Raw genomic sequence first — 23972 nt, forward strand, 5'->3', positions numbered from 1 at the left:
ATGTTTTTCATCCCTGTAAATTGTACAGGAATTTACCGTTAACCATTTAACAGGTTTTTACAGTTGCATTTTCACAGTTTTTTTAGTTAAAATCCCATTTTTACAGTATGTCAGTTAATGTGATCTTTGGACCAGCTGGTTAAAGTAATTGGCCCAGAAACGTTCTGGAAAATGACATAATTTGTTTGCAGAATCTACTTTGGTTTGACATTTTGTTAACTTATGTAATAAAATTCATAAAAGTCTAAATACGGGCTATTGCTTTATTCCTGCTATGATAACATGAAGCACACAAACGCTGGCAAACCAATTAAATGTTACTTTTATATTAATCTTTCTGCTTCATCCAAAATATTTATATAATCAAGAGAACTATCCAAAAAACATTGCCAACAATCTATGAAATTATCATAGAGAGGCTCTGTAAACTGGAGCAGTGTTTTTCAAACCTGCTCCTGGTGGACCACCAACACTACACATGTTGGATTTTTCTCTCTTATCTAACACCTGATTTTAACCGAGTGTCTTGGTTATGTTCCCTGATGGAGGGAATGGAGCGGTTATGTCCCGCATGTCTATATTCAAAATGCCCGGAAACACTGAACTATACAGAAGTGGGAAAATAAGCTTCAAACTCTTGTTATCTAAATGTGTCCTATAAGCGTTGAGAAGAATCCTTTCAGTCATGCACATCTGTTACCATGGTGACAGAGGGCCTGCTGGGCTCTTCAATACATGCAACATGTGTTTGACACACCGCCATGAGTACAATACACAACATTTACATGCAGAGACACTTAAGTAGTTGCAATGAGTAGTTTTTGTGAATGTATTTATTTGTGTACATATGCATATAGGCCCATATGGGTCAGTGAGAGAGCAAAAAGGACACTAGTGCCAGAACCAGAAGTTTTTATAAATGTACTTATTAATATTAATGATGGTTTCAAATTGTTTGTAAAAAGAAATAAAGAAGACAAAATAAAAACAAATTGTACTCACACACACAGAATACATATACATATATTATGTAATGTGATCAGTAATATTTGTGATTTAGTTGTAATTTCTTTAGTAGTAGTATTATTAGTAGCAGTAAATATTAATAAGTAGTCTATTATTAAAAAAAAATTGTAATTTTTTTATTAAATATTAAAGTAAATTTATATTAAATTATTATTGTTTTCATTATACATATATTTTGACAATCTGACCTTTATTTTTTTATATACATACACTATATATATATATATATATATATATATATATATATATATATATATATATATATATATATATATATATATATATATATATATATATATATATATGTCATATTACATTATTATTAATGTATAAAAAGAGCTTCCTGGTGATTTTTATTTTTTTGTGTGCTCTAATACTACTAATTCTGCTACTAATAAAAACTATTAATCTAACAATTGTAATTTTTTTTGAATGAGGCTTTTTCCTCATCATGATATCAGGACAGTTTATTACAAATCTTTACATAATATTTACCACAAAAACGTAAAGTGAAAATAAATCTATAGTTATAAGTGATAAAACAATGACAATGTATTCATTATCATAATAATGAAACATATTAAAAATATATTATAGTCAACCTGTAGCGATCTGATTTGAGTTACTGCACACAAGTATTTGTGCACACTCAGGTTTGTGTGTCCGAATGCATTGCTGCATACAGGAGCACGAGTGAGTGTGTGTGTGTGTGTGTGTGTGTGTTGCGGCAGAAGTGGCTTTGACGTGCTCATCCATCAGCACAGCGAGCTGAGGTCTCCGTCAGAGAGGCAGGGATACAGTGGGCCGCAGGGAGGGGAGGTGTCACTCTTAAACAGGATATATGGCCTCTCACTGAGACACAAATTACAGAGTAAATACATTATGGTGCTGCAGGACTTCCCCACTGCAACATCTCTTTACTAGCTGCGGCCCGGCGAATGCAAGCAGTCCCGCATTAGACGGCTCCACACCGCATACACAATCACATTAGAACGGCCTGCCAACACCCCATACAGTCACATTACACAGCGTCGGGAACTGTCGCGCAATCACCGGCGGCATAAAATGAACCCGTTAGATATAAATGTTGATCGAACCACCACACAGCGAGCAAATTTAAGCGCCGCGTTTAGCTCCAACTGCATACCAGATTCAAGATGGTCTCCAACTAGAGTATATCCAAATGATAGCATTACAAGGATACAGCCTGATCCATCGTAAGCCAACCGGCCTGTGCACTTTGAGAGAAAATTGCTCGGTCTGGTGTCTTTTCCTCTTTTTTTCTCTCTAAATGAAGCTCAATTGACACCATTTGTATCTGTTTTATTTTGGGAAAAAAAGCAAGAATATTTTACACGGCGTAGCACTTACAATGTAAGTGAAAGGGGTCCTACATAAACAGTATGTGTTAACATGATTTTACTGTAAAAAAAAAATCACTTGGTAACCTTTTCTAGTTTCACAAAACTGTTGCCACGACAACGAAATACCACAAAGACCAAAACCCTGCAAAGGCTATCAAAATAATTAGTTAGAAAGCTAACAGCAAACGTATTGTAAGTGCTTTTATAACATTTGTATTTCAGTTTTCAAAACTTCCCAAAATGGGCCTTATTTACTTTCAAAGTTCCACTGTAACTTTGATTACATAAGACAAGATGAATTTTTTTTTTTAGAATTTCATTTATCTTAAAATTGAGGTTTACCTCAACTGAACCTGGAATATTCCCTTTACAGCTGCAGTGTCTGATATTGACAGTTAGCAGCCAAAAAGGTTCCCAAAATATTGGAAAGAGTAGTTTGTTCCGCCTCCTTCTCCTCAGACGCCACACTTCTGTGGGTTGCCAGATTGGGGACATGCAACAGAAACAAGCACTGACAGAAACTGACAACGATGAACCACGTACGTTGAGGGGTTTATCCGTTTCTCCTTATGACTCTGGACATGGAGATTTTTAGATGGGTGCTTGAAGCTGAATCTCCAATTTTTGATGCAGTTTGTTTGCTGGCTTCAATGGCGAGGATATGCAGGGTTTTCCACCAACTGGCAACACAGGCTTTCAAAATACTATTGGGTAAGCTGTAATTCTGTGTAATTCTGACACAGAACACATATATTAAAGTAGAATGACTGGAGGTAGCGTTGTTCTTCAAAGAAACAAGACTTGTTTCCTATATCTCCAAACATATTATGGTATGTGCTTTATTACAGTCAAAATACACATAGCACCTTTAATCGACAAAAAAATCAACATTAAAAGCGCTACATGGATTCACAATGTAATAAAGACTGGTGTCCAACATGAGGCTTCGGATTTCACAACTACCTTAAAAGCAAAAACAAAACGGTCTCTCTACCGTATCATTTGTTGATTGTCAAAACAGAGCATCTTCCTCTACAATCAGTATACAATTCACCATCTATAAATTATGATTTTTTAACATAGGGAGCAGTTTGACATGAATTATGCCCCGTTTGTTTGAAGCACAGCTATAATTTTCATAACTACACCCACTGATAATAAAGTGCCACGGGTGGCTGTCTGTCACCTTGCCTGCATTCTGTGACAGATGACATCCTGCTTGGTTTATTCCCAGCTCTCTGCTCTCGTCTCATGCCCTCAGCGAATCACAGCAGCGCCCCGCAAAAGCACAAACATGCTCGACGTGAAATTAAGCTTTTTTTTTGCCGGTGCTGTCAGATAATGCGGCAAGGATGACGGTGACTTGTTTTACGACCTCATTTCTCGTTTTCAAACCTGCAGCTTCACTCTGTATTTTCCTTCCTTTCCTTTGCGACTTCCCCTATGAGAACAGACAGGGCAGGGCGCGCAGAACGTAGACAGTTGGCCTATCGCTTTCGTGTTCGTAGCTTGCGGAAAGAAATAAAAATTAGCCACGAGAAAGAAGAGAATAGGTCAAACTAAATATTTAATTTGAGAAGCAAAGGTATTCATTTCCACTTGCACAAACAATCGTCGTATTACTTGGAATCATTGTTTCGTGTGCAGGTTTTCTTTGAGGCGAGGAGCACAGTCCAGGGTGAATGGACAATTAGATCCACATAGGCTGATCTGTGCAGAGTTTTCCTCCAATTATCTCTGGTGTAAACCACAGGGAGGAGGTGGGATGAACCTAGCCCTTAGCGAATAATCATGTACAAATGAGTGGAGGCAGAGGAGGGGGAAGAAATTAGAGAACAGTTTACGGCGGCTCCGTGTGAGGCCTGTGAGAACCAGCTGTACAGGAAGGAAAAGAACTCTTCCATCTCAATGGTTTCTCCCAGACAGTTGCAGATTAAATAAAGAGCAAATGGAGACTTTTGCTGACATGTCTCTGATGTGTTTTCAGAGAGAGAGAGAGAGAGAGAAAGAGAGAGAGACAGAACCCTCAACAATATAAAAAACGGTTCAGATTTGCCAAGATACAAAAATTTCCTTACGAACTCTGATATTTCTCTTTAAAAATGTACACGGCTTAGCTATTGAAATATAATCGAATACTATATACTTGTAAAAGTTGTCAAAAAGAAATGATGGCTTTTGAATGTTTTAATGAAATCTCTTATGCTCGCCAAGGCTACATCAATTTAAAAACAGCAATATTGTCATATATTACAATTTGAAATGACCGTTTTCTTTTTGAAAATATATATTCCTTGGATGAAAAATTTTAATTCCAGCATCATTACTCCCAATATTTCACTTAATCACTTGAGACGCGATTCTCAAAATTACTTTGATAGACTACTTTAATATAACATTTATATTAAAAGTAAAAATCGGAAAACTATCTTTTAGCAACGAAGGTTTTCGTGATGTGTTTTGGCATTTGACTTGTTGGAAAATGCTATTCATGAACTGTAGTATAAATATGCAATCGGGGCTTCTTACTCCAGCGCTTTTTAAGAGTGTAAAATAGCTTTCTTGCTATTCCAAAAGCTGAAAAATCTTGTATTCACATACAGGTATTTCGACGAACACAAAGTGTGAAACCTCTCCAAAAAATCCAGCGCGTACTGATCATTCAGACCGAAACATGAACCCATTTGACCGAATCACTAGAGATTCTATCAATGGATTCATTCGCGGATTGCTGGTTACGAGCCCACGGCTGACAGACATGGAGACATGTGGTTATTTAAATATTGTGAACGATGTTTCTCAGATTGGTTTCTCAGGTTGACTCACTTCCTGAGGAATTAAGAAGTTTATATTTTTGAAAGTGAGGGAACTGCAGAAACCTCTGCTATGACGGAGGGCGGACCTGACTGTATAGTGAAACTGCATTCAAAAACAAGGCGTTAAATCCAAAATGGCGCATGATCTGGATATGTATGCTTTTTCAGCAACAGGTTAAACGTAGATAAGAATGCTTCATTATATCTATAGAACTTATTTTCCTTTTCAAAATTACATTTCGTAAAAGAATTATGGACACAAATTAAAACGACGGTCATTGCATGATTGCTCTGTATATGCAGTATGGAGAGTAATAGACTCCGTCCGTAATTCATTTTTTGGTTTGAATTTTATGGGTGAAAATAGATGAAGCAGGTTATCTCACAGAAAGCCTTTCATTTATGCAGGCCTATAAAATGATGAATTCATCTCATCCCCAAACCTGAAGCTTAAGTGGGTTTTTTTCCCTCAAGATCACCTCTTTATAAAGCCGCTGGGAGAGGGTTAGCACTGGACCATTTTCTCTCTGCGCTGTAAGGTAAGAGAGTGTTCGTTCATGATATGAATCTCATTTGAAGCAGCCGGAAACATTGCTTTGCATGAGTGGTCCTATCGCACGGCTGACGCAAGGAACGCAATGATTTGTCACCCGCTTCCCGCGCTTCTGGAAAGAGCTCGAGAGCAAACGCTCCGTAACCGCCACAAAACAGCCTAAACCACAACAGGCCATTAAAGTTACCTCACCATGAAGAGAGATTACAGCACCTTTTGAGGGAAAAAAGGTGTGAGAGACTTCTGGCTTACATAACTGAAACCCTTCAGTAATACGGCCCTATTCAGGGCAGACGCCATATTTAATCCCATTCTACTGTCTCCAGGTACTGTGTTACATATCCCATTCTTACAACATGTATTTTTCACACATTGTGCCAACTTCTTAATCAAGCTTTTTTATACTTGCTCATTTGGGCCAGTAGTTCAGATCTACATCTCACAAACATTATGTTTTAATTAAGAATTTTCTTTTTATCGCACATTAAGTGGTCTTTACAAATAAAGTCTGCCATAATAGCTGGAAATTATTCAGTTATTATAATAAATCACTAAGCAGCAGGTCATCCTTATGGCTAAGCCCTGAGACACCTGAAATATAATTAGGTATGTTCATTTTCCCACTGTCTCAACTTTTAATGTCTAGAGAACAATGTAAGTGAAAACCATCTACTTTAAATTGCCCAGACAACCTACTCTTTGCAAGCTGCCATGAAGTATAGTCTGTAACCTTTTTAACTGCACAGAGCCGTGGCTTTTGGTTTTGAAGTAAATGCTTTCAAGAGGCTAGGTGAAATCATTTGTGGCCACACCGATACAGAGCAATAGAAATATTCACAATTTTCCATTGCTGAAAGCAGATCTTGCGCACGGTCTCTTATTGCATACAACTAAATGATACCCATTTGGTTTAGACAATGGACCGGTGCACAATTCAGCATTCATCTTGGTTCTTTTTTCATAGGAAGTCCTATTTTGATTGACGCAACAGTACAACCCATTGTACATCTATCCCTCACAGTATGGTTTTCATATGTGGAAATGAAATATGATCTCACCTGAATAAGGTCCATTGCTACTCGTGCGTTGTCTCGTTCTCTGTCACAACCTCTGCTTTTTTTCTTACAGCACTATATCAACACAAACAACAGATCCGGAATAATTGACTTTTGGAAGTATCTGCTTTATTCATTTGAATTTTCTGACTATGTTTGAGAAACCTGACCGCACTCGTCAGCTCTACTTCAGACACATTCGCCGTGATGAGAAAGAGAGAGAGTAGAGCTCCACTGGCGTCCTCCATCTCACAAGAACAAAAAGGAAATACAAGTTTAGTCAAGTGTGAAGGGAGTACTCATTATAAAAGTGAAACATGTCAGTTTTGGTGTAAGAAATAAATTTAAAATGCATTTGACTTCCTGCTTCTCTCCTACAATAAAGCACTTTTACATTACATGATTAGTGTTGCTCAGAAAAAAGTCCTCATTTTCACACGTTAAAACTCTTTATGAAGTCAACACATCCTCCGGAGAATATTCTCCATTCCATCACGAAATCTTTGAGAGTTCAGCCGAGAGGTTATCAAGTCTCACTTTTCCCCCATTTTCCTCCCCAGAACAAAAGGCTTTCTGTCTCCTGGCAACAAAAGAACAAATTTATGTAGAGTGGAAGAGAAGAAATGTGACAGCATGTGGCACCCAAAACATATGCTTTATTTTTTTTACTGAGACTATTCAAAGTCCCTCAACCGTTTCTTCAAAAACACATCATGCGCTGAATAATGGCTTTGAGACTCGCCATTATCTTGAATTCAATGTGTTGTTGTTTTGAGGCACAATCTGCACTATCGTAATTGGACAGCCAGGCCTGGTGTGTGTAGTTCTTGTCTGAAAACACAGTAAGTCAGGACTGTAAGTTAGTGAACTGGGAGAGATACTTCTCCTGGGAGATACGGGTCCGGCGCCAAGGACAGTGGATGAAAACTAGCTGAAAAAAGTGACTCTGCACTCTGGGTTCAAGATGGAACCTCCAATTCCACATGGCTTTAGAAGATCCAGCCTGGGAAGCAACAAAGTGGATGGGCTGAAATTGGCTGGATGCCGAGGGAGAGAGGTGTATTGTTAGGGCTACGGCGAAACCTCGATGCCTGAGGAGGGAGACAATGATCTTCAATTACCAACAACTCTCAGTCCAATTTACCGTGGACATGAGAGGAGGAACGACGAAAGAATTGTCTTCAGAGGAGAGCTTCGGGTTGTAGAAGCCGAAACTTTCTAGAGCGATCTGCGAACAGAGAAAAAGGTGTGATTTTTTTTTTTTTATGTGCTGCTAAGTGGATCGACATATAGAAAAGTGAATGGGAGCCTTTTAATTAGATGACGGACACAAAGAAAGGGTGGTTTTAATTAGAAGGGAATCGATTCCGAAAGGGAGAAAGTTTTATTCAGAAGGGAGAGGGCTAAGGAAAAAATGTGAGCTTTAATGAGACTACAAGATCAGAGCTTTAGCGAGAGGTAGGCGCTTTTTTTTTTTCTCGAGGTAGATGGCAAGCGACACGGGGGAAGTGCCTGTCATTAATGGCTCTGGCTGTCATTAAAGACGTAATGTATTTTACTTCTCTTTCACTGTAGGCCAAGGCGCACAAGCCTAACACGAGCTGTGGCGTATCAGGAAAAAAAAAAAAAACTGCGTGCTTCACAAACAAAATATTTCAAGGCTACACCGGTGGTGCAGATCAAAACTGTTCTGCATTATTCACAGAAACTCACTCGCTTTTCTCCCTAATCACGTGCATCCAACCTCAGCCGTCTGTAAACAGGTGAAACAGGTTCAAGATATAAACCGCAGACTTAGTCCCACAGCATGGCAATTATGCTTTGATACAGAAGGATTGAAAGAGCAGAAAATGAGCGCGAGGGGTTGATCAGAGTCTCCCACGGCTGAGATCAGCTGATGCCACTCAACCGCCCAGGTGTGTGCTTAATCAGGAGTGCTTCTCCTTTAGATTTCACGTTGGACAGAAGGAGCAGGTCCGCCGGGAGACCGCCTGTCAGTATTCATCTTCTAAATGAGAGCCCCCTTCCCTACTCCATCATGTAGCCTGTCTCTTCTTCTCTGGGAACTGCCAGTTCTGCTCTCCCCAGCAGCTACAACATTTCTCAACAAAACGCCGTGTTTTCCGACTGTACCCTGACTGTCTTTACAAAGCCATCAAGCAAGTGCAGGAGAGCCGCCTCTGCACCCTCAGAGGCAGAGGAAGCACTATAGCTCACCGTGCCTGGAGGGTTCATTCAGGTGCATAACAATATCCGACAAACCTCCAGAATAAATGCAAACAATGTTGCCGCACAAAACGACGTCGAAATAATCCGGCCCTATTCGCGCAAGATAAATATGTAAAAGCTGCTCTGATTAGGCTCTCGACTGATCTCCCTCCAAAATAAACCGCTTCTCTCCACCATTAGCGGCGGCGTGTTTTGTAGTAACTCCGTAAGGCCTTCAATAAAATCGTTCGGAGCAGCTGTACACATGATGTTTAATTGCACCCCCTGTGTTTACAACAAAAGATCCATCTTTCCTTGCTCTCCATTTTCTTGCCTTTACACTCTACCTCTTGAGCATCTGCTTCTATCCACTTTGTCTAGGGTTGCTAAGTGAGTTTCTCGCGGGAGAATCTTCTCGTTGAGATATCGAATCTTCTCTCGATTTAAGAAGTTTTTATTTTCTCTAACTTCCCTTTTAAGCTCCTGTTAAATATTGAAAAAAAAAACTTTTTGGCCTGACTGGACCTCTTTCCCCAGAGGACTGGAAAGAGAGGCTGCCCACAAGAGTAGACGTAACCGAGGAGTCACAGATGGAGAAATACGCAGCGTATTTGTGGAACCGAAAGGTATTGTCAAGCCCAAATTACTGTCTAAATGATTTCTTAAACAAAAGGATGCATCCACCGAGATTTCATTTAGTTTCTTTATCCTTCAGATTGCAAACTGCAAAGGACCGCTCCACAGAAATAACTATGGCACAGTGAGGTAATGATGTAAGATGAAGAAATATAAATAAAAAAGATAAAATTATAAAAATCAGTTGGGAAAGAAAAGCCAAGGTGTACATTTTAATCCATTAACATTAATTAACACCTGTAAGCGAAGAACAACCTTTTTTTTTGGCTTTGCTTAATGCGATGTGTCACAACATGTGTGATGTATTTAGCATTAAAAGCAAACAGCTATCGCATTTGCTAACCTGTCTAAATGGCAGGATAATTAAAATAAAATTGCCATAACACAGTGTGCTTTTCATACAATATGCTATGTTTTTTCAGCGCTAGCCAGACCTATGGGAACAAAACAAGCATCGTACTACTACTACGTACATTAAGGTCTAAATCATGCTGATCAGCTGTAGAGGAATAATTAATATTGGCTGCATTGTGAGGTGATTGCAAGTGCCATGATATTTTTCAGAGTGCTTAATGGAGAAAAATGCAGCCTCGTGGTGTAAATACAACATCTACCAGCAGGGGTTAATGAGCCATGCTAAACAGCCAAACCTTGACCCTTTAGGTGAAATACCTCATTTCCAAAAGATTGCTGGATATCCGGGCTTGTGTGGATTTCCATTATTATCGGAGGATCAAGACAAGCAAAGAATTTGACACAGATTATAGTAGTTCACAGACCCAGACATCACAGCTTCCATAATTGACCCGCTGCCCCTGCTGGTGCCAGTAGATTTGAATCATCACACAATGCCTGAAGATAACCACAGTGACAAATACATTACCAGTACCCAGTCTCATCATCACTTCAACACAGACCGGCTCCTTTTGAAAGGATGCGCAAATGAAAATGAGTTTAAAGGTTAAAATTTTAATTCAGACATAATTTAGGCACCCTCGTGTTGTTTCAAAAATACATAAACATTTCAAACAGAACAACAGTTATTATATTTTTAACATCTTACATTTTTGTTCATATACAAAACACTATAGATATAAGATTATTTTTTTTCATTTAAAAACCTGTTATACGCCCTTTAAAAGTTTAATTCGACACAAAATTTTAATTCTGTCATTATTTACTCATCCTCATATCATTCCAAACCGCTAAGACCTTATTAAGATATTAACACAAATTAAGATTTTTTTTTTTATTAAATCTCAACGTCGAAAAAAGTTGTTAGATAACATTGTTAAAATAGTCCATGTGACATCAGTTGATTAACCTGAATCTTATGAAGCAACAAGAAGCTTTGTGAAGAAAAAAAATAAAAATAAAAATAAAAAAAAAATAAATATATATATATATATATATATATATATATATATATATATATATATATATATATATATATATATGTATATATATATATATATATATATAATTTTTTTTTGTGCTTAAAAATTTAAATACTCAATAGTGTTAAAACCAATGATGTTGGTCCCCATTGACCTCTTTCTTTCTCTACTTTGGAGGTCTTTGGTTGTGTTTGTTTCTTAAAAATATACACATACAGGTTTGGAACTACAAGTGGGTGAGTAAATGATGACAAAATCTTCATTTTTTGGGTGAAAAATTCCTTTAAGGTGCAGAATATAAATATTCACATATAAATACATACAGCAGGTGACTCAGACATTGTCGAATGCATGTACACCAGTGGTTTGAAAAAGCTGTTTTAATTCCATTTGGGCAGAGACTTGCAGTAAATTAGATTAATGTTAAAGTGTCATGTTTCTAGGATTAGAAGATGAATTCAAGCGAGTCTCTAGGTGTGTGATGGTGCTCAGCAGGTGGGCAGGGAAGTGTTGAGCTGCCTCTCTCTTGAAGGCACTGTTGATTCGGAGCTCTCTGCCATGTCTTTGCGATTTCAATAATCCTGTTTTAACAACCCGACAAACACGCGCGGTGCGGGTCAATAAAATATGACTTTTAATAGTACTTCCTGTGTGACTGCTCCACGAATGTGACTCTTATAGCACGCCGTAACTCTCTCTCTGTCTGCCAGTCATGAGCTATCGGCCATTTTTATCAAGCAGAATGCCACAGACGAGGCAGTGAATGAATGCGAAAGGGACAAGTAGTTATTCAAAAAGTGATTTTCCACTTGAACATACAGGAGAAGCCTCCCGAGGCCTAAGCGACTGTGGAAGGGGGGCCAATGAATGGGTGAGGAGGCACTGCCGTGATGTGTGGCGTATGGCCGCTGTGTTTGTCAGGGCTGATGGATGGCTCTAGGCTGTTTCGGGATCATAGATGATTGGAAGATTGAGTTCAGGTGGGACGTAATCGGGTGTTAAATGAGACAAAGAGACGTTTTATTGACACTATTGGGCAGCAGAGGAGTGCACGCAGTACCTGGCTGGCATGAATAAAAAATCGGCGCGATTGCACGTACAGTATGACGCAAAATGAGTTTTTCATGTGCGACGTCGCATGCGCCTGGGGTTCCGAACCGTCTCCTCTGTGCTTATTGACTTTGCCCATAAACCTTTTTAATGATGATGCTGTTTAAATTGCGCCATTGATTTTAATGCACCAATTACGTCTATAGTGTATGAGAGTCGATATGTAGGACAGCGGTACAAATAGCTGAATATGAGAGGGCTTTAGTCCAGCAATTTTCTATGAGTCTTAAGTGCCCGCGATCTGTAAAACACCTCACTTTCCTGAAAAATGTGCAATCAATACTGTGGAGAAAACCTTTTTAGGGCTTGCAGCTACATGCATTTTCTGCTGAATGAAAGAATAATCAAGTTTTTAACGCCTAGTGACTACAGGAAAAGCACGCCGCCTTTAGCATCATTACGGATGCTGCCGGAAAAAGGTTGGAATTTGCGCGCGCATCGATCTCCTCTTCTGTTTGCTTAGGTGCGACTGCAACTGTCCTTCCTTTAGAGGCACAAATGTGTCGTGTGATAGGAGGGGACGGCGGGAGGCGGCGGTTTTGAGATACGCCATTATTTGACAGTGTTTAATTGGAGAGTACATTTGAGAGGCAGCCGTCCCCGCCGCTGGCTTTGCTTCTAATTGCCGGCAGCACCGCGCTTAACGAAGCGAGCGAGAAGGAGCGTGGGTGAGGGAGGAAGAGAAAGAGAGAGGGGCCAGGTTTCTATGGCAACAGCACATCAACAGTAGGCAGTAGCCGAGGGGGTAGTTTCATCTTGAAGAAAGACCCTCTCTGCCGAGGCTCCCTTCGCAACAAGAAACAAATGCCCCAGCCGCACGCAAACAAAACACCAGCGAAACGGCTCTTTTTAAAGCTCAGCCCGCAGTGCGCGAGGCGAAGCGAAAGCCTATCCATTAGAAGGAGATTAATGAAAAAAACTCAGTGGGTCCTCCCATCGCAGCCGCTACGAGCATCCCTGTCTGCGAAGTGCGCTTCTATGTGGTCCAGAAAGCACTATCATCCTGATCTCAATTATTATTCATGCGGCTTCACTCGTTTCATCCGCCATCCTCGGGAACACGTACGCTGTAGGTGATGTCAACAAGAAACTGAAGAACACCAGCAGAAAGGAAGGCTGTCTGATTCATTAATCCCGACTGTTGAGTATGGGGCATTAAACGCTAATCTTTTGCCTTTTTTCGCGGGGTGCTGTAGTTCTCCCGACGACCATTAGAGGGCAGTTTGGCCTTCTGAACGATCCTGTTCGCGCGCTTGACAGCGTAATGTGCATTTTTCACACTCGCCTGTTTACTCACATACTTGCTCCAAGTATTTACCTCACTTTCCATCTTGTACCTTTGATATTCTTTTTAACTTGTTTATGGCTCTCGCTTTTCGCAGCGTTTGTTCGCTGGCTCACATCCATTTATTTTTATCTGTGAAAGCTATCATTTCAGAGGTGCGCGAATTACGTCGCGGCATATCTATAAAGACAGCGCACCAAATGAAAGCCGGATTGATTTATTGTCTTTCATCTCGGCGTTATCATCTTTATGGCTTCGTCTTTATTGTGCTGTCGAGTATTGGGAGGTCTTGGGTGTAACGGTTTAACTCCTTGTAGAGAAGAGAATTAGGTTTCCGAGGCTGAGAAAATTCGGGGTCTTGTGTTTTTTGATCATTAATATTGATGGACAGCTTTTGTGAAGTGAGAGCTTCACATTACTAGATCTCACATTCGCTATTCTGTTCTATTAAGTTCCTGTCAGTCTGGCAAAACCGTAACCTTTCCCTCTTTCTCTGTTTACACAGGCAAAGAGACCCAGAATGAGGAAAAAATTTGAGAGAGCGAGCGAGAGAGAGAGAGAGAGAGAAATTGAGTCTTATATCTTTGTCAGATCAATTTGCTTTATTAATGAAAAAGCTTTATGGAGAGATCACAGTCCCTAGATTCATTCTTAAACAATGACTCACCAAGCAAATGTATTTCTTTGTTTTTTTTTTCTTCACTCATTTTATTACAAACTTTGCAAGGACTTATTACAAGGGGTTTGTTTTCAACATGCGGAAACGGAACAAAACAAAACACATGGGAATCAAACAAACAAGTCGGATCGGACAATCCACTGTTCACAATAAACATAAAATCTGATAAAGCCCTCGGTGACAGGAGCCAGTGAATGACTACGGTGCAGGCATACGACGGCCACATTCACACTGACTCGGCAAAAAAGATCAATCCATCCAAGGCAAGATGTGCACATCTCAATAAACACTTTACGATTTTTATATGCCATCGGCTTTTGTTGTAAGATTTAAAAAGCTTCACTTGCATGTACATAAAACTGTACAAAAACAGATCATCACAAGCATTTTTAGTCCTATATAAATATAACCAACAATTAAGGATAACAAGTTTTGAACTCTCCTGCAAAAGACATACTTTCAAGGCAGCTGTCTTCAGTTTGGGGTGAACGGTGAAGATGAGTTTTGTGCAGTGAACGTCGCTTTTGTTCTCAAGAAAAGGTTTCTGAACCGGCACTAACATTTCAGCAAGAACAGTAAACGGTTTCTACCAATTATCTTTGGAATTCATGCTCAACTCGTCGCCTGCTTGACACCACGCAAAGGAATGTGGAGAGCTATGTACAGAACACTTTTTAAGAGATGCTTACCACAAACACCAGTTTTCGTTAGTCTATGAAGAAAAGTCTCGCTCTAAGGACGAAGAAAAGACTCCCTCGTTCGTTACGGTCGTCTCATCACATCCAGACATCTAACAGCGAAAGAGCACACATCTAAACACCAGTTTAAAAAACAACCACGAGAAGTGGACACTCCTCCATCCGTCCTCCGGCATTTTTGGGCCGAAGGACTCTAGGAGTCTAGCCTTAGAATTACTAGGAATAAAACAGCCGAGATGAAGCCAGAGGAGTCAAAACCTGCAATTCAGACTATCTGACTCAGGCCGGCATCAGAGTGGAGGAAGGTCAGAACCTGCTTCACTCAGAGTTTGAATAGATGAAAGCCTTTAAGTGGTGGTAGAGTTTTGTGGTCATCTCTATCTTTTAGCCGTGTTAAGTCCAGGTCAGCGATCTCACACGTTCGCCCGGGAAGAGCGCGGCTGCAGCACGAAGGAGGAAAAGCGAGCTGGGCTAATTACGCTGGATCATGACTCTCGCCGGATTTTTATTTTTTTCCTATCAGAGTCACTAAATGGCTTTGAAAACAGCATAATGTGCTTTCTTTCCTTAGGGCGGGATAATCATTCGCCTTATTTAATCATGGCTACGTCCAGTAATTTCCATACGTTTCAGCCTTAATTATTCGGCGAGAGGTGCTGAAGGCAGTCGCGATGAGGTAAGTGCAGTGAAAAATGCGACTCGCTAAACAATTGAAGCGTTTGGACCAGGATCTTTTTCTGTGATCTGTGCTTCCTTTGGGGCTTGGAGTGTTCGCATATGCCAACTGCACCACACTCATTACTCACCCTAATTAAGGAAATGCCCATCGTCAACCCCCCTGCAGACAAAGCACGCTCGCCCAAGCGCCGGGATCTAGGCAGGTACCGCGCTGCAGTAGGTGCAGAAAAAGTAGAGATATTGAGGCGATGCACCGTGATGCAATAGTAATGATAATGTCCATCAGATATATGGTTCTTGAGCACACTAGATAGTCATTGTCAAAATGGTCCCCCAGAGATTCTCTGAAACTTGGAGGGAGACACAGCTTTAGAGCAGGTTAGATAGTCAGCACAGTGTCAAAGAAAAAAACTATATTACCCAGTTGATGGAGGGGACAGAACATTTATGAAAAAACAAAGTGTGGCTGAAAATAGGCTAATGGTGACGTGATCGTTTGTAACATTTTGTCATTTTTCGATTGTGGAAAAAAAACATGCACAATTGACATGCGAAAGACAAGACAGGATTATCAGTCTAATTTGTCCATTGTGATTGTTATATACAACTGTTTTAAGGCATTAATACATTTGTTCTTCAAACAAAGTCTAAATAGGACATAAAGATTTCATCTCAAACCGTAAAAAACAAAGAAAACAGGACCGTGAATATATGCGTGGTGAAAATGGACCCATTCGATGGAGACTAGGTGTGTTTGTGGACTTAACGCGCAGTCGAGTTAACAAAACTCTACTGATAATTTGAGGGGAGGCAGGTGGTCTCCTCCTCACTGAGGCTGTGCTGTGTGAGCCGTAGGCGTCTTTGCGAGTGCCAGGCAGCGTTTGCACTACATCGTGGGAGTTCAGGAGAGATTCACAGTGCCAAAAAACACAAGTTCTGCCACATGACACAAAAGTATGCACGCACATTCTCATCTGTTGAATAGCGTGTTAATGTGCCAGAAGCCACATGTGTTACTTTTCGTGACAGTAGGTCCCCTGACGCATGAACGCATACACCGGCATATGTTAAGGTCTGTCATAGTGAGTTAATCGCTGTTAAACCCACCGCCCGCCCTTACCGAACACACAGCTATACACCGTGCTGCAGAGGATCCGGGTCCTAGACGGGCGCAACGAGGGTCACGGAGCACCATCGGGACATTTTCCCTCCACTCCAGCTCGTCTATTCACGTTCCCATGCGGCCATTACAAACGTTCAGACCCTCGAAAGCAGTGGTACCGACACACACTTCAGGTGTTCAGGCTGATTTAGATGTAACTTTTCACACTATTTTTCAACTCGAGCCTGATAGTAATATTCATATATACACCATACAAATGTATTTACAGCGTTTTACATGTATAAAGACTGCTCTCCTCTGAGGACAGGATCAAGTTAAGAGTGCTGGATGTGGCTCAAGACCCTTTTACAGCAGTGTCTCCTGCCCACTTCAGCACTTGGTAATCTAGTAAAAGAACTCATGAACATTCTGTAGGCTTGCGAAGCTAAAAGTTGGTTAGTCACGTAAAAGTATGCGTTGGTTGTTTTTGATGGTATGCGGTAAACAAAAACAGTACGAACAGTTAAAAGAAACGGAAAAACATGTTAAAAGTGATAATAAATAGATGTATGAATGCATGAATAAATAAATAAATAAAATCAATCTACTCTGACATTATGACAATAGCGTGTTTTTCTATTCAATTGATATCCTGTCGCAAATACGATGTTCTCTTTTCGCAACCGTGTCTCTGCAATTTCTGATGTGCGTCAATCAAACATGAAGGGTGTGGTTATCTCACAGGTATATTTCTCTTTTCGAGGCGTGATTGGAGGGGGGGCTGGTAGGCGGGAACTCTGACGTCACGCTCAGAGGCACCTCCTCCAATGGGGCGTGGTCACTGGGGGCGTGGTCACTACTGGAGTAGGCACTACGGGAAGGTGGGAGGCGCGGCCTGTTCTCCTCTCCTCCCAGCCTAACGCTCCCATTGGCCAGGCGTCCCAGGCTCCCCCTCTCCTGATAAGGCACAAACGTGGATAGTTTAGGGGGGTTGCGGGTCTTGCGAACGGGCGAAGGCTGACCGGGCATCCAACAGGCATCTGAGTGACCCAGCTCGCTGCACTCCTGACTGCAGTTTCCCGTCATGGCAACATCAGGCAGTGAGCGAATATCTGTGAGAGGAAGGCACACAAAAAAAGCAATCTTTAATAATGAGTAAATGATACTAAAGAACAGCAAATCAAAACTTGTTTTGATACACTCGAGTTCATTTCTACCGGGTGAGTCACAGAGACACTGCAGTTCACCTAGCGTCAAATGCAAGCAACTAACAGGGAATACACAAAGAGCTGCCAGTGGTTGCTATGCACTGTGGTGTGGTTGCTATGTGAGAGGCAGTTGTTGCTATGCACAGTGCTGTTGTTATGCACTGCATACTGGGATTTCTTCAGTGGCTACTCTGGGTCAGAATCTTCTGGTTTGATTCCTTCAAGTCATTTGAATTGAAATGGTTTCTTCATAGTGTAGATATGCAGACTGACGGTTGCTAGGTGCATTCGAATGTCCGCATGCCCCCATACGTACTGGAAGTTGGGTGGCAAAAGGGTGAAAGTGCAATTCACTTTGCACTGCATTTATGTCCCTTGGGCTGCAATCCCTCGATATACATGTCTTGAATATTTATGTACATATACACATACAGGCACGCTCACATTCAGTATCCTACATTCAATACTAAATGAGACCCACCAAGGCCCCTGAAGGAAAATTCAGCACTAAGGCTTATTGATTGGCAGGTCTGAAATTAGTGAGCCTCTGATTGCTATCCATTTTCCATTCCACTGTTCCCTAATTAATTAAATAGGGCCGAGACCCAGTGACCTCATTCCGACAGAGCCACACGGAGAGCTACATTAACACACACTCCCTGTAATCTGCCAGCCACATGCCAGTCTTTCTGAGGATGTGTTCCACACTGTGGACCACGTTCCTCACCCTTGGGCATTCACACAGAGGTTTTCAACCTCTCAGTCACAAACCCACCTTGGGTTGCTGGATATGGGGATGGGGCTGTGGCATTTTTTATTCCTCATACATTTTTTAACTGAATTTTTATAGTTTATTACAAAAAAAAACCTGAGAATAACAAAATGATTTAATTCTGTGACGCTGTAAAGAATTTCAAGTAGTGTTGAGAACCAAAAGACCAAACTGAGGCAAGCGCATATGGCTGTGTTATTAATGGTGTTATTAATACGATGCTGTTGTGATCAGTTAATAATAACAGACTATCGTATGGCTGAAGTACAACTCCTGTCAAGTCATAATAATCCTTGAATAATGTCTTCACCTTGATTTCAAAAGTCATCCATTAAAAATGTATTAGTGTGCCACTGGTTTGCTTCAACCAACCCGAGAGATCATCAGAAAGAAAAGACTTGGGACTGCTCACAAAATACAGGAGAGCTTGTGGTTTGAAATCTGGACACGAGCGTATTCTTTCTGCTATTTTATGTGTTTTTCATAATTGATTCATTCTCATTTTCTACAGAAATTTCAAGCATTAAAACCCCCCATAAAATATTAGACATTTTAGAATCAATATTACACGTTGTTACCCATTGTGCATAGTGAAAACCAATGCTTAGCAAAGAATAAGATTTAGTAGAATAAAACCAAAAACGCTATTTTTCACAATGCACCTTCAAGATGTAATGTCTACTTCCAAAGATGATGGAGATGTTTATAGAAAAATATAAAACAATACAGTTTGTTAAAAAAAACACACACAAGGCAATCCAATTAGTACTTATGTTTTAAGTGTATGGCTGATGGGATATCGACGGAAGTTGTAATTAATTGTGCTATATAAATAAATTGCCATTGTCATTGTCATAGTAAGCCAACTGCAACCAGCAAAACAATAATACCGGATAAAAGAGGAGTGAAGACAGAGGAACTTAAATACGCAGTGATAATGAAATCCTGGGTGAACAGGCATGCTGATTAATGAATGTCCATGGTGACAAAATAAAAGTCCATAAACTAAAAGAGATAATGAAACTAAAAGAACATAATGTTGACGCAGGTCAAATAATTAATTGCAATTATCACCTCTAAAAAAAATTTAATATCATTCGAAAGTCTTTATATCATTGAAATGAGCTCAGTGTCGATCAAATTCTTTTTCTTGAAATATATATCATCTATGGAACCAGAATGCTTAAGAGCAATTGGAATCACTAAATGATTTATGATTTCCATCACTAGCCGTAAAATATTTTTATCCTGTGTTCCAGACCACAAAACGTTAAGAACCTCTGATCTGCACTCTCTGCCTGCCATGTTACCTTTCTCTCCACTTTCGCTTCTCACCACAACTCTAAACTACTTCATCTTGCAGAGACAGAGAAAATGAGGAGAAAAGTAGTGGAGACCCTTAAATGTGCAAGAGATCTACAGATGGCAGCCCTGAGGCAGACGCTGGGGCCCAGGGGACATACCTCCACTGGCCTTGAACATCCATGCAGCTTTAATGCACTCATTAAAAAGAGCTCTGTGAGGCTCCACCGGCACAACATAACTGACAGTTCTCTCCACACGAAAACACCACACTGACCCCACTACCGCACAAACGTACGCGTGCTTCAAAAAACTCCCAATAAGCAGGAGCCGGCATGGTCAATACATCAAAGAGGTCTGGAATAGTGTAAAAGAGGGCGTTTACTGGAGGAGGAAAGAGGCTTTATATCTCACCAAGCGGAATAGATCAACTCGCCCCTCTGGAACAAACACATTAGAGTCCTACAGTCCTGTTTGCGTGTGTGTGTGTGTGTGTGTGAGGGCTAGAATGTGTGGGAGAAAAAAAGTGTGTGGTGAACTCAGAATATAATTGAGTGTGTGCGTTAGAGGCGCAACCTGTGTGTGTGTGTGTGTGTGTGTGAGGGGTAGTGCGTGCGTAGGAAAAGGAGCATGCGTGTTAGATGACGCTACTCTCTATGTATTTGCGAAGTAATAGTGTGAACACTTGTTTGTGCAAGAAAGATTTTGAACGTGTGAGGTGTTGGGAGTGTAGAAAAGCGTGTGTTCGTGATATTCTCGTGGCTCTATGTAGGCAGGTGTGAAAACAGTTTCTTACATTTATTATCCATTACTGGATCTCATTTATTTTATGTAAAATGTAGAATAATAGCCTCGAATGCAGATGTATTTGCAACGATTTTGAAGTTGGTTTATGTGAACTGAAAGAAAGCATGTACTGCGCTTTTAGATGTTAGTAAAAACAAAACTGTATCTTTTTTTTTTACTTGTATCTAATTATGCATGGATGTACGCAGTACACAGTATTTAAAAAACAACATCATTTTGTCTGAAATGGCTGATGGAACCAAAGGGTGCATGTAGGCAGGGAAAAATAACCATTAGTGTTACACTCCTAATATTTCATGATCTAATCCTACTCAAATATATAAAAGTCCAGTCCCTTATGGTTTCATTTGGAAAATGTCATATAAAAAAAAAATGGTTTACAAAACAGTTACTGTAATTCTGCTTAGGTGTGCCACATTTAAAGTAATTATAAATTCTCCAAACAGTTTACTAAGCCATTTTTTTCACTATTGTTGTCTCTTGTTGTCATATTTCAGTAGCTTACCATATACTTTATCCTTGATACAGTAAGTGTTTACATGCACTTCACCAGTTTTATTCAGTTGAATTAATTTTTTTGAATGTCAAGCACGCTGTGACACAGTTAATAAAATAAAGATTACTGAAGCATGTTCTACAAGAAAAAAAACAGCATTTAATTCTTTCTGCCTCAAAAAATAACGTTTAACTTTCCATTTCTTCGTAAATATTTTCTTAGTTTCAAACAGTCTAACTAAATTCTGTTTTTGCGAAGTCCACTCAGATAGCGCGACTGTAGCTCGGCTTCGTCCAGCATACGTACTAATTGGCTGTAGAAGGCTGTGGCTTGATTATAGCTGGCCTTCAAAGCTTTTGAGTAGCTTACTGCTTTTATAAATGTCATTTCGCATCCTAAAGGCGTGTGTGTTTTGCCATTTACTGTGTATGGGGTATGGACTACACTTTAGTGTTTTCTCTGTACAACAAAAGCTTGAAACCATCTAGGTTTACAGCCTTAATCACAGCACACAACCTGGTAGAGACCAAAGGGAAGTCAGAAAAAGGAAAGATGAAAGAGCACAAAAAAGGTAAACTGCACGCTACAGGCGCTTCGCCGTGACCACCTTAGCATGCAAAACTTGCCCGTCCTTCATTTTAAGACACATGTAAGGGTGGGTTTGCAGTGTTCTTGCATCAGGGAACCAGTGGGATGATGGTCTCGTGGATCTGTGGCAGGTTTCCTTTCTGTCTGATCTCCAGCCGAGGGGTAGTGGGGAGGGGAAATGGGCATGTTGCTCTTCCTGAGATTTCACAGAACACCTCCTGTTTGATCCGGCGTGCACACTTTCTAACGTACCCTCAGCCTTTTGCCCTCTCTCTGTCTCTCTGATCCTTTTTTTTTTCTAGCGCTTTTTCCGAACGACTCTCTCTACCTTGCTTTTCTGCTTTTATTCTCCCACCCCCTCCCATCCTCTTTTACTTTCTCTCCAATCTGCCACTTTTTCTCTTCCTTCGTTACCCTCCCTCCATCTCTTTCCTTCTACCTGCTGCTTCTGAGTGCGCCGCTGTGCTCTAATCAGCTGGAAATTACAGTCCAGTTCACGGAAAAGCACACCAGACTAAAAGAATCTGTCTGACTCCACAATTGTCCATGGTTTTAATCAAATGTGCAAAATGCTCATGCAATTATAAGAATCTATTATCAAAAATCAGGTGCCCTGTGGTTAACCACGAAAAAAACAATGATGTCTATATTTCAGTAATAATTTGTGGCAGCCGTCTTCTTGCGGAGGGAAAATGACACAGCTTGGTTTTGCCTGACATGCTGAGGTTATTATCAGACACAGAAGCTCCTCTAACAAGCTGGCACTGCTGAGTACATCATGTTCCTCTCTAGAGCAACCAGGAAAGACAAAGAAAATGAGAGAAATCAGCCGAGAAAATAACACAAAATAAGACAGATCTCGGAATCCTTCACATAATGGCAAAGACATCCCAAGAAGGATACATATTTAAGAAGTAATGATGGGAGATTTTCAGGTGTTGAAGCATTATGGAAGTCTATTATCCCGCATTGTTTCTGTGAAAAGGAAATTTCCGAAAGCAGGTCATTTCTTGAGAGTGAGAGGGGCCTTTGAGGGCACAAGAAGTAGCATTTCCACCAACTGATCATGTCTACCCATCCTTCGATCTGTACCGACTCAGCATGGGGCTTTTGTTAAGCTAATCTCAGCCTCTAAATTTTTCACTCCAGAAAGTGCAAAAAAGATTTCAAGGAAGATTTGATTCATTATTGAACACAGTACTACTCTATTTTTGTACTTGTGAGAGTGTTGATTGCAGCTTGGAGCATTTGGGTTGCTGCAGTTGTCTTTGGTCTCCATTTTCCTCCTCCAGCACAGTTGGCGTGCTGTGCCATGGCTTTCCATTTGAGAACGAACAGAACTGATGAGAAGCTTCTTCAACAAGACCTCAAGATCCTCCAAGCAGAGGTCTGCGCTGGATTGATTATTCAGTCCCTTTGGAGAATATCCAACCCTGCACTCGTAAACATCTTCTACCTTAAAACAAATTATTAACTTTTACTTTATTTTTAGATATTTATATTTTGTTGGAGTCCCAAAAGTGATTTCTTTCTGCCGTTTCCTGTATGCACAGAACTTTTCCCGTGCTGCACTCAGTTGCTTTGAATGCAGACCTCTACCTTCAAGAGAGCAAAGGGAGGGAGGATGGGAGGTGGTGCGGCCATTTTGATGAACTGATTAGCCACTCGCTTCTGCCAGGTCCTCCTGATGGGCAGCAATTTTTGGGCTAGGGATCATTTTCCTCTTGGCGCCAGAGTGGTGCTGCTTGGCTGTAGCATGTCCTGGGTTTTATTATGGTGATTGCTGGCACATGTATGGTCGTATCTGGCTTGGATGCAACACACTTTGGCACTATCAGTTTGCTGTTGGATTATGGGGTAACAATTAAAATCTGGCTTTCTGGTGTGTGACTGTATAATCACAAAGCATTAGACCATGGAGCGAATGGGCAGTGGTGTGTATGGCCGCATCAATTCGTGCGAGGGAACGTGACTGTGTTCTGTCTGCGGATTTACAGCGTATGTTTGACTACACGGGCCTTGTTGCCTTTGGCTTGCTGGTGAAGATGGAGAGTGGCCGCAGTGGACTTGCTCCTCTCAGCGCTGCTGAAAATAAGGAAGTACATGTCAGAGCCACACAGCTCCGCTCCCTCTAGTGCCATCCATCATGGCAGGCCAGTTCAGTAGTTAGAGAGCGCTTCGCTGGCTCTCCG

The 23972-nt window shown here is 40.7% G+C and overlaps 1 protein-coding gene across 1 annotated transcript in view; it reads right to left on the reverse strand.

The window, feature by feature from the left end:
* Positions 1-14031: 14031 nt before the first annotated feature.
* Positions 14032-23972, reverse strand: part of pcdh1a (protocadherin 1a) — a 71492-nt gene continuing 61551 nt past the window's right edge. The window contains exon 5 of the mRNA XM_043250708.1: positions 14032-17719. Coding sequence (XP_043106643.1) covers positions 17346-17719 — 374 coding nt within the window. The 3' untranslated portion in view covers positions 14032-17345. The remainder of the gene's footprint in view (positions 17720-23972) is intronic.

This window comes from Puntigrus tetrazona, chromosome 10, assembly GCF_018831695.1.
Source record: "Puntigrus tetrazona isolate hp1 chromosome 10, ASM1883169v1, whole genome shotgun sequence".
Lineage (NCBI taxonomy): Eukaryota > Metazoa > Chordata > Actinopteri > Cypriniformes > Cyprinidae > Puntigrus > Puntigrus tetrazona.